The 12,489-nt window shown below is 40.4% G+C and overlaps 1 protein-coding gene across 1 annotated transcript; it reads right to left on the reverse strand.

Moving 5' to 3' along the window:
- Positions 1-378: 378 nt before the first annotated feature.
- Positions 379-5,931, reverse strand: LOC113086300 (transgelin-3-like). Its single transcript, XM_026255390.1, has 5 exons — positions 5,598-5,931; positions 4,927-5,152; positions 4,163-4,337; positions 1,814-1,916; positions 379-1,104 (listed from the first exon to the last, which is right to left on the reverse strand). Exons 2-5 carry the CDS (start codon positions 5,116-5,118, stop codon positions 921-923), a joined length of 654 nt encoding a protein of 217 aa, XP_026111175.1. The 5' UTR covers positions 5,119-5,152; positions 5,598-5,931; the 3' UTR covers positions 379-920.
- Between the last annotated feature and the right edge of the window lie 6,558 nt (positions 5,932-12,489).

Raw genomic sequence — 12,489 nt, forward strand, 5'->3', positions numbered from 1 at the left:
GCCAAACGTTTCAGTCGTGACAATTATAAACTATTTTGATTGTCAAAGGTACTGTGTGGCTACAATCATTAAACTTCAATAAATATATATATATATATATATATATATATATATAATCTGCAGTATAATCTTCGCATCAGAAGCACATTTACTCTACATGCATGTTAGTCAATGCATAAAATTAACAAAGGTTGAAAATAGCTGCATTTGAACTCACTTTTCATAAATACCACCATTTTTTTTTTCCGTTTTACTCTATACAGACTCTTAAGTACAGTTTTCTTTCTTTTCTCACTGGAATGTATAGCATCAGTTATTTGCATTGACATCAGAAATGTTAGCACAACCATGACATTTAGTGAAGACATTATAGGATGAGTTGATTAGTTTGGTGTATTCTGCGGGAACAGGAACGTTTATAGTTAGACAGTATACATCAATCATACTGACTGGTTACATATGGCTTTAAGTAGAAATAGACTTTTCTTTTGCACAGCATGCACTCGATCAACCCACCATGACATGGGTTTGATTCACAAGACACAAAAGTAAATGGACTTTTAATTTGTTTTGGGTAAAAGCATTGGCCAAATGCATAACTGTAAGACATTCAAGTATCTGATTGTCAGTTTATATCATTCTAAAAGGGATACACCTTTAGAGAGATGCACATTTCATCTGTCAAACTATATTCAATTTAAACATGTTGGCCTTGCTCTGGATCTTGCCTGAGAGATGATAACAGCTGGCACTGGTGCATTGTGGGTAAAGGGACAACTCTGATGTGTGTAATTCTAGGACTGGTGTGAGACTCTAAATACACACACACACACACACATGCACACATTCCTCCTACATCTGGAGCTCTGGATTTGGCTTGGGGCTCCAGTGGAGGTTTTAAATACAGAAGTGTGTAGTGTTTAGGGATTGCTCTGATGGCCGTTGTCTCGAGGAGAGTCATGCCGCATGATTTGCCGTGGGGTGCCGTACCCTGCCATGCCAGACTGAGACGCTCCACGGTTGCTTCCCATCTGGAAGCCGATGAGACTGCGGCCCTGACGCAGCTGCTCCTCAGAAAACTCCCTCTTGTGGACCTTGGCTTTCCTGAAACACAATCAGAAATGCTGAGATGCAGGAAGTGTGTACTTCGAGGCAGCTGTTTCTGATTTGATGTACAATGTATGATGTTTCAATTTAAAGAAATTAAATACATAGATTGTTATACAGAATGTATTTCAAAGATCCAATGCTTTGCCTCGCCACTAATTATAATTTTTTCATAAGTGCTTACTGGCCTTTTGCAATATTGCAACAGCTGTAAATGTTCCACCAATATTTAGGCAGTAGCCAATTTAGATCACATGCCAAAAGCACTTACAAGTGATTTTTTTAAATGAAAATAAGCCCTCCGTTTCTTTGTAATAAATCAGCAGTTCTTACAGAAGGTCTCTCACGTCTTACCTACATCACTTAATGTGTGATTGACTTAAAGCCAGCTAGACAGCCTCTGTAAAGACCACACCCACCAGCTACAAATAACACAATCTGATTGGCTGATGAATCTGAATTTAGACTCTATTCGTTTGCACTGTGGGCAGTTCTGCCCAGGCTGTGATAGAGATCTTCTGATTGGATAATCTTTCACCACTTTCTTTGTACGCTGACAAAGCCTCAACAGACATAATCAGGAGCTGAAAGCAATTAGATATGCATAGAACATCTTTTGCTTTCCTGCAGAGAGTTTACACACACCAGTCTCAGCACATCTATATGGGCAAACTGCAAACAGGTGACTCTTCTTGATCCAGCTCACCTGTGAAACCAGTCTTTGTCTCCACGGTAGTGTCCATCATCCTTCGTGAGAGCTTCACTTCCCAGGGCCGTCAGTGTCCTCTGGACTGCAGCCATGTCCTTTCCTTTAGAACAGAGGGAACATGAGACCTGTGACACAGAGCCTGCCAAAGACATCTTATTAACACAGATTCTGACTCTGAAATAGCGTGCATACTGTGATCAAATATCTACCACTTTTATCTGCTATGACCTGAGATTAATGTGGTCTTCATTTCTCAAATGGGTTTCTTGAAAAAATACAACGTCACTAAGGAATTTTTCACATCCCAGCTCCAAAATCTGATGGAAGAGCCTCTGGTATTGTTAACTGAGCAACCAATAGTGTCAGTCAGTTATTATAATACTCTAAACCTTACTGACCCAGGGAATAAGTCTGCATCCCCTCCAAAATAATGAAAGAAAGGAAAGAAATGAAGAAGAAACACAGAACACTCCAGAACCCCACAAAACAAGTCCCATGCTCCTGTACATTTAGAGTCCACATCCCCAAACGATGTACACCACTGTCCTGACTCCAGCAGGAGCCACAGCTAATCTCCAAAGCTCCCGTATTTCATCCGTTTGTGTTATTTCTCACGGAAAACTCCCGACATTTGTATGGCCCAAACATCATTAGATGTATAATCACATCAATATATTATTCCAAGGTAGTCCAGTTTAAGATCTTGCATGAAGCGAATCCTTCTCACACACATCATGCAAATTTCATTTCCTCTTTCCTCACTAAAGGGACCCCCGTGAGGTCTGTTTCAGATTCAAAGCCATTTAAAGTCTTACATGATACAACAAAGTCTTAACTATGATTTGAATAAGTCTTATATATTGGGGACATATAGACAAGAATTGAGATATAAGATTAAACTTCAAAAGACTGTGGTTTCCTGCTGACAGAGAACGAATTAACATTTTTCAGTAAGGCCTTCTGCTCTTTTTGTTCAGACCAATTCGAAAATCACAGAAAACACGCAGTCATAAATGTGAACCAGAGGACAATGTACTATACAAATCTAGAGATTTACACAAAGATATATTTATGCTACTTAATTGTTTAAATTAATATGATAATTGACTGATATTCGTCCCTTTTCTTAAAAATAGTTTAAAGACTGAAATGTTGAGTTTTATCGTATCATTTTAGAAAATGTTTTGCTTTTGTGAAAAGCTGTATCTGAACTGTAAATCATGTTTTTTACAGTCATTTGAAGGTTTAAAGGTCTCCCAGATTTTGGTATGACTCTGAGTGTTAGTGAAGCTTGGCAACGATGGTGTGCGGCCGCTCATGGGGTTTAGGCTGTAATATATGATTAAATCTGTCCACAATGGCAGATTCATCGAGGTTAAGTGCATCAAATGTTATATTACAGAAAAGTAGCACACTAGACATTTAATCTCATCATATTTTGTAGTTAACATAATCTAAAACATGCTGAACACTTCTAAACATAATTGCAAATGATAAATGGAAATCATCGTGCTAAACCATGCATTTATTTTTTTGTGTACTTTTTTGTGATCAACATTTTTATTCAGATTAATTTCACTTTCAGAAATAAATCACAAGTCAAGGTTCAAAAGAACTATGTACAAACAGATTTTGTGTGTACTTTTAATAAAAGTTTTCTAATCCAAAGGAGGCTGCTAAAATTTGCAATCATTATTTGATATCAGTGGCCAATGAATTCTGATATATTTATAATGTAAATCAAGTGCAATCATTTTATTCTCAGTGTGGAATTGTTCAAAAGTTCTTAGGTTAAAGGCAATAGGCTGCAGAGAAAAGGCTAATAGCTGGATACAGTCCTATCTTGAAAACAGACGTCAGAGAGTAGATGTTAAAGTTATATTGTCTATCTTATAAACAGTGGTGTTCCTCAAGGGAGTGTTTTAAGTCCTTTATTTTTACAAGAGGTGTCCATTTGGTTTTTGGATAATACACTTTCCTTACATTTAAGTAAGACTCTCTTTGCTTTATGAGGGAGATTACATTAAGATGCTGAATTTTTTATGAAGTTTGATGATAAGGTTGCAGAATCAATGAATGTTGTTAATTATTTAAGATGTCTTATTGATCATTTAATAGGTGAATTTATAGCTAGAAATGCTCTTAATAAAATAAAGGGTAGAATTAAATTAGATTTACTGGATACATTGTTACAGCTGCACTCTGATTACGCAGACTTGGTATATGTATAAAAAAAATTTTTTTTGGTACAGTAGTGGTTCACAGATAATGTAAGATAAACTGCAGAAGGTTCAAAATAAATGAAATGATGTGGTGTGTGTGTGTGTGTGTGTGTGTGTGTGTTACCTTCCCAAAGATCAACAGTTTGGAATATGTCTCCTCTGTTGACACCGTATTCTTCAGCAGCCTGCAGGAACTGAGAGATCTTTTCCATTTGCTTGAAGACCATTTTAGTTTCTGTGATTTTCTTAACTGGCTCCTGACCTCTGGGGTACAGACTGTTGATGAGCCGGCAGAGAATCTGGGAAGGGGTTAGGACACATTTCATTCGTTCTGCCCAAATCTTAACATCATCCTAGCTTTACTAAAACAATAACTAATATACAGAAAGGTGTCTTATACTTATAAAGGTGTCCTGTAAAATCACTGCATCCCAGTTTTTGCTTATTATGGATTTTAAATAGCAGAAGATTACAATTCACAAATCATAGTGCATTGTTTCTCAAACATGCATGGATGACGCACTATTTCCAGTGAATTTGTGCATCTATGAAGGGATTTATCTATAGCTAATATTACCAAAAACTTTTTTTTATTTTTTTAATGCAAAAGTACTATTTCAGCCTTTCTACTTCAAACTTTCTCTGTTGATCTCTTTCTGTCTAATTAAATTACTAGTCATTCCAAAAAAAAAAATCGTCCATAATGCTTTATCGCTGTACAGTTTCATAATCATGTCAAATGCATAATATTATTCTGTGATGCAATGATTATTCCACATAATGATTCCAGCTCTCAGCTGTGTAAGAAGTTTAGCAAACCGTATGTTGATTAGGCTCCTTGAGCACATCCCTATCATTTCTTACTCATATTTCACACTAAACACCTACAGTTCCACTCATGAGCCATTTCTGGAAGTTCTGTTTGCCAGGTTCAGGTCGCTCCAAGTCGTCGCCACACTGGACCACAATCCATTCCACAAGCCGAGCCTCCGAAGCCGGATCATACTTCTGTTCAATCTTCTCTTGGACCTCACGGCTGAGCCCATAGCTTGGTCCCCTGTTTGCCATGGAGGCACTCATTAACACCCACCTACACTGGAGATGATCTCAACCCCTGCATGGAAACACACACACACACACTCAATATATATTTCTTATTTTAAAGCACTATATACCTATAGACTCAAACAGATTAGCTATGGCTTACTGTTACTAATCATATTGACAGGAGAGTCAGTGATTTTTTTTTTTTCTGTTCCTATTTGCCAAACTAGAACTAAATTACATGTCACATATTGATTCATTTAATCTGTATAGCCACTACTTCTTGATATGCAACAATCATCGAGTCTCTCCTAGACATGGAAGAGCAGTGTCACCATATTCACAGTGTTAAACAGACGACAGTGACCCGCGTTTCTATTTGATGGAGATTATCAATAACAGCAAACTGGCACAAACGCCAGCCTGTGCCCAACAGACTCTAGTGCAGCAAGCAACTGCATCTGTTCAATATGCCCTGATTTATCCATAGTGCGGTGAGATGTTCATCTACTCACTGGTGATGGAGGCTGGCTGTTGTTTTCTTCGGCCGTGTAATAATGTCCGTCTGTTGGCACCATGGAGCAGCATTCGTATGGGGGGGCATGGGGGCGGGATGCAGCTCAGCATCCGTTATTAGCCAAGCAGAGCATCATCACGCATCATCCTCGCTGATGGACAGAGTGTGTTACGCAACACTGAAGGATGCGCGCGTCGCAGAATGTTAAACGCGTCTAGCTAAAGCGGCATTGAAAGCACTTCGGAAGAATGGCGGGATTGTGTGCATGATTGTGTGCATGGAAAAACACGCAGGCCACGATGAAGAACATGATGTCTGTATCGGGGATGATGTAATAAAAAGCTCACGATCATTACATCCAGTCTATGATAAATATGCTACTTTTCTAGCCTATGTAGTTTTAAAATGCTGATCCTTGAAATTTTTAATAAAGCAATTTTCAATCAATCCAACAGAAGTGTAAAATGCACAATACTTATTGTAAATTATTTGCAACAATACTGTGTCATATAGCCTGCATATAACTGAAAATATAACTAATAAGACGATGGCAAATAATGCACAGTAGCCTATGATAAAAAAATTTCAGCATTAATAAAACATTCTAGTCTACAGCAGGGTTATTCAAATCTTGCCCTGGATCGAGGGCCAGTGCACTGCAGTTTAGCTCATTAGAAAAATCACAGGTAGGTGGGTTTGATCAGGGTTGGAGCTAAACATCAAGAGTGTGAAATACACACACACACACACACACACAGAGAGAGAGAGAGAAAGAGAGAGAGACTGAACAATATATAAAATTGTGGTAACACTTTAAAATTAGGTTTAATTTGTTTGCATTATTTATGTTAGTTAACATGAACAATATTTTCTTAGCATGTATTAATGTTAGATAATATTAAGTTCAAAACTTAGTAATATATTATTAAAATTGAAAGTTGTAGCTGTTAACATTAATTAATGTACTGTGAATTAACATGTCCATGAACATTTTTATCAACTAACATGAACAGAGATTAATAAATGCTATAAAAAATATATTGCTTGTTGTCAGTTCATGTTAGTTAATGGATTAACTAATGTTAACAAATTAGACCTTATTGTAAAGTGTTACCAAACACTTTTTATGATAGGTAAGGATTTTTTAAACTGATTTAAGCTGACTATAAGCTTTTGTGAAATTAACAATATAGTAAATATTAACTTTTACTATGTATTGTTTTTCTTCATTCTAACTAATTGAGATATTTTATAAATATTTCTTATTCTATGACTCTATCTGGTGGACAGATATAGGTATAGTATTACAGCCTTCATCTATCAGATGAAATGTCTGAGAGTTAAAAAATAATAATAATTGTTGACCTCGGATTATAATTGATGAGCCTTATAAATTTATGAAATTAAGCATTTTTCCTAAGAATGTCTTGTTATCCATATGTACAAAGTTTTTAATAGTTTGGAAAATGCATTTTAAACATATAAGAAAATTACTGTTTCCTTTTTTACTGTAACGTATCACCATTGCAACACCGTTCAAGATATCACAAAATTTGTTCTTAATTTAGCATTTTCAGTATCTTTGGCATCATGTTGACAAAGCTTGGTTTGAATTGCATGATTCTCCTAGGAGAAATATGCATTAATTCACAGCCAGATTTTTCCAAACATCTAAATTTGACCAAAATAACCAACTTCCTGTTGGTCGTTGCTAATGACTATAAATTAAAAAGTTGTCCATCTTGATGTAAAAAAAATATACAGGGAACTACACTGCGACCAAAATTGTCGCATATGCAACCTTTTGAAATGACATTGCGACCCTTATTTTTATGAGGTCGCAAATGTATCACTGATTATTTTTGTACCCATTTTATGTTTTAGGCAATATGCTATGATTTACTATGAGCATTTATTAAAACAGAAATGTGTATTTTAAAAATACGTTTTATTACGTGCTCTGAGTATTCAACACATCAAGTTGGCTTCAGCTCTTAAAGTGACCGCGCCTAATTTACTAGCTCTGCTGTCGGTATCTTTAATGTTAATCCAAGAAAATGAAAGTAAATCACTCACTGCTCTTGATTGAATTACTTTGTAGTTTTAACAAGAATTTATCCACAGTCAAACAAAAAATTTGATATAATTGATTATACTGTTTTACTGGTGGGTGCAGGACACTAGTTCATTTATGTAAGTGAGTAGCAAAATACAGCGAACTGTGAAATATTATACCCAAAAATTCTTCATACTGTAGACTACCAGTGAAATTGATAAAAATAAATAAATAAATTTGGGACCTGACCATGTTTTGCTTAAGTGTTTCTTTCTTTAATTGCTAATGCAACCTTTTCACACCACAGACTGAACCAAATTAAGCATTGCTTGCTTGATAACTGTTCAACAAAGTATTGATAGTGGTGTAAATATTGTCATACTGACAGTTGTCTGAAGTTTTGGTTGATTCCAATACATATCTTTTTATAAAAATTATCTGACATTATCAAGACGAATTTTTTCTGACACAGTTTAACTCTGAGTTCTTGTCATATTTTTTTTTTTTTTACCAATTTTAAACTATAACAAATAAACTGTTATAATGTGAGAAATGTTGAAGGTGTCTGAATACATTTTGGTTTGACTGTGTATTTTATTTTACAGTGAAGACTATGCAGTGCTGTGTTAAATTTATTTCTGGACACCTACAGAAATTTGGTGAATTTGACATTATTCCGGTGAAGTTTGAAGCAAATCGAGTGAAATTAATATGCTGATTTCAAAGCATTTTGAAAATGACACACTTCCTGCTGCCAGTTGGTAGTAACAGTCACATCGAAGGCATCAAAATCAGACAATGTATGTGAAAGTTATAACACACTTTTTGTTTCTGTTTATCACAATAAATGTGTTGCTTCGCCACAGCCAAACGGTTTGAGATATTAAAAATGTCTTCGCAATTTGGCTTCATGTTGTCCGGATTTGGTGGTGATCAGATGAAAAACCTAGGAGGAGTACATCACATTCCAGAGCACATTCCATTCTAGGTTAGTGCCGAGTACTACCTGAGGACACTCCATGACGCAACACAGTTTGACAACAACTAGTCTACCATACAAACTGTTTTCAGAAACATGATTTTTTCTCCAAATCAGTTAATTGGCAACCCTGCACTGGTCAATTCAATGACGCAAAAATGACTTAAACTATGAATGGGTGCACTGCAATCTAATGCCATCAATCATGATGTGATACCTATGCCTTGCTGAAGTTAGCGGGAGGTTAGTATTGACCAACAAATGATTAAGAATCAGATACGGGCTGAAGTTTGCACTCAACTGCTTTGAGAAGGAAATCATTCTTTTATGAATAATCATTGATTCATTTATGCTTTTACATGTCATATTTATTTGAACCTCTGGATTTTTAACAATAAAAACATTTCTGGATTTTACAACTTTCCTTTCCAGATTTGACCTCTTCTTTTAATTTTGTAAGGAATCAACACCTTGTTTTTATGTTTAAAGGTACTTGATTCTAAATGACTACTGTCTGTCTCTGGCTATTATTATTAATACCTGATGTATGAGTGACCTACAGACATGCAGAACTACTCTAATGCTTCTGCCTTTTGTCCACTCATGATAGAGGCAAAAGCAGGCAAGAAAACCACTCCTGGACTCTTCCCTTTCAGTTTCCTACAGGCTAGCTTTGTCACAGTGTCTGGGCTGTGTTCCCTGGGTTTCCACTAGGTGTCCTCCTTTCCCACGGTGTCTGTCACTTTATGAACTGTCTGTTCCCTTATTTGGTCACCTTCCTCCTTGTTTGGGTTAATTGATTATTCCCCACCTGTCTCCAGTTCTCTCATTACCTTCTGTGTATTTATACCTGTTCTGTCTGAGTATGTGTCACGGAGTCCTTGTCTTATGTCTTATGCTATCCGTAGCCTTGCTCTTGCCGTGTGTTCTTGTCTGTTTTCATGTTGATTGGATACTCTGGTTTTGACACTGCCTGGACTGTTTATCCCTTTGGATTACCCCTTAATAAATATCATACCCACACTTGGATCTCTCTGTGTATTCCTGTATCACCAATCGTGACAGAAGGACTCCGTCAACACGAGATCCAGCGGTATGTCGAGTGATGTTTCTTCCCCAGCCATCGAGCGGGAGAGAAGCAATCACCAACCCCGCACCACAAGGCAAGATGGAAGCCAGCCTCACACCACAGTACAAGATGGCCGCCAGCTCAGCGCCATGAGGCAACATGGCCGTCAACCCAGCACCACGAAGCAAGATGGCCACCAGCCCAGCGCCACAGCACAAGATGGCCGCCAACCCAGTGCCACAAGGCAATATGGACGCCAGCACAGCGCCACAGCACAAAGTGGTCACCAATCCAGTGCCACAATGCAGGATGGCCACCAGCTCAGCACCAATGCCCAAGATGGCCGCTGACTCATTCTTGGAATATTTCTCCATGCTGTCAAGGATCCTAGAAATTCCCAAGACTGTTCACGCCAATCCAGCACCACAGCACAAGATGGCTGCCAGCCCAGTGCCAATGCCCAAGTTGACCACCGGTCCAGAGTCATGGCCCAAGATGGCTGATTGCCCAATGCCGCTGCACAGGATGACAGTCACAGCTGACCCTCTGGAGTCGAGTCAGGTTCCAGTTGACTCTCCAGAGTCGAGTCAGGTTCCAGTTGACTCTCCAGAGTCGAGTCAGGTTCAAGTGAACTCTCAAGAGTCAAGTCAGGTTCCAGTTGACCCTCCAGAGTCGAGTCAGGTTCCAGTGGACTCTCCAGAGTCGAGTCAGGTTCCAGTGGACTCTCCAGAGTAAAGTCAGGTTCCTGTTGACCTCCCAGAGTAGAGTCAGGTTCCTGTTGACCCCCCAGAGTAGAGTCAGGTTCCTGTTGACCCCCCAGAGTCGAGTCATTTTCCAGTGAACTCTCCAGAGTCGAGTCATGTTCCAGTTGACCCTCTAGAGTCGAGTCAGGTTCCAGTGAACCCTCCAGAGTCGAGTCAGGTTCCAGTGAACTCTCCAGAGTCGAGTCATGTTCCAGTTGACCCTCTAGAGTCGAGTCAGGTTCCAGTGAACCCTCCAGAGTCGAGTCAGGTTCCAGTGAACCCTCCAGAGTCGAGTCAGGTTCCAGTGAACCCTCCAGAGTCGAGTCAGGTTCCAGTGAACCCTCCAGAGTCGAGTCAGGTTCCAGTGAACCCCCCAGAGTCGAGTCAGGTTCCAGTGGACTCTCCAGAGTCGAGTCAGGTTCCAGTGAACTCTCCAGAGTCGAGTCAGGTGTTCGTGGACCCTCCAGAGTCAGGGCTAGTCACCGCTGAGCTTCCAGAGTCGGGGCTAGTCACCGCTGACCTTCCAGAGTCGGGGCTAGTCACCGCTGACCTTCCAGAGTCGGGGCTAGTCACCGCTGACCTTCCAGAGTCGGGGCTAGTCACCGTTGACCTTCCAGAATCAGGGCTAGTCACCGCTGACCTTCCAGAGTCAGGGCTAGTCACTGATGACCTTCCAGAGCCAGGGCTAGGTACCATGGACTTTCCAGAGACAAGGCTGTTCACCGTTGACCTTTCAGAGTCAAGTCAAGTCACTGGTGATCTTCAAGGACTGTGTCAAGTCTCTGGTGATCTTCGGGGACTAAGTCAAGTCACTGGTGATTTTCAGGGACAGAGTCAAGTCACGGGTGATCTTCTAGGACTGAATCAAGTCACGGGTGATCTTCATGAACAAAGGCAAGTCACCATTGATCTTCATGAGCAAATACAAGTCACCAATGATCTTCAAGTACGAGTGCAAGTCACCGATGGTCTTCATGAACAAATGCCAGTCACCAATGATCTTCGCGAGCAGAGTCAGGCCAGCACCGATCTTCTGGAGTCCAGTAAAGACACCAGGGGATTACCAGAGTTTCGTCATCCCGTTGGTCCGGCCGCACGGAGGTCTTCTCCGCCTTGGGGGGCTCTCGTCCTGACCACACGATTGTGGTGGTCTTCTGCTCCGCCCTGGGGGACTTCGGTCTTGACCACACGGTTGTGGTGGTCTTCTGCTCCGCCCTGGGGGACTTCGGTCTAGACCACACGGTTGTGGTTGTCTTCTGCTCCGCCCTGACCACACAGTTGTGGTGGTCTTCCACTTCGCCCTGGAGGACTCTGGCTTCGACCACAAGGACATGGTAGTCTTCTGCTCCGCCCTGGGGGGCTTCTGCCCTTACCACACGGTTGTGGTGGTCTTCCGCTCCACCCTGAAGGACTCTGGCCTCGACCACAAGGATGTGGTGGTCTTCTGCTCTGCCCTGGGGGGCTTCATGTTGTTTTTTGCTTTTTGTTTTTGTGTTCACTCCTGTCCCTGTTCCTCTCTATTAGTCTGTCCCTCTGTCCCTCCCCCTGAACCTCCTCTGGTCCTCCTCCCTCCTGGTCTCCCTGTTTTGTGTTCACACTTCTGGTGTCTGTTTCCCATGTTTTTCTTTTCTGGCCCTCCGTCCCTCCCCCTGAGCCTCCACCTGTCCGCCTCCCTCCTGGTCTCTGTTTTGTGTCTTGTCGTAGAGCGTCTGGGAGCCGCTCCGTAGATGGGGGGGTACTGTCACAGTGTCTGGGTTGTGTTCCCTGGGTTTCCACTAGGTGTCCTCCTTTCCCACGGTGTCTGTCACTTTATGAACTGTCTGTTCCCTTATTTGGTCACCTTCCTCCTTGTTTGGGTTAATTGATTATTACCTTCTGTGTATTTATACCCGGTCTGTCTGAGTATGTGTCACGGAGTCCTTGTCTTATGCTATCCGTAGTCTTGCTCTTGCCATGTGTTCTTGTCTGTTTTCATGTTGATTGGATACTCTGGCTTTGACCCTGCCTGGACTGTTTACCCCTTTGGATTACCCCTTAATAAAC

This window comes from Carassius auratus, chromosome 5, assembly GCF_003368295.1.
Source record: "Carassius auratus strain Wakin chromosome 5, ASM336829v1, whole genome shotgun sequence".
Lineage (NCBI taxonomy): Eukaryota > Metazoa > Chordata > Actinopteri > Cypriniformes > Cyprinidae > Carassius > Carassius auratus.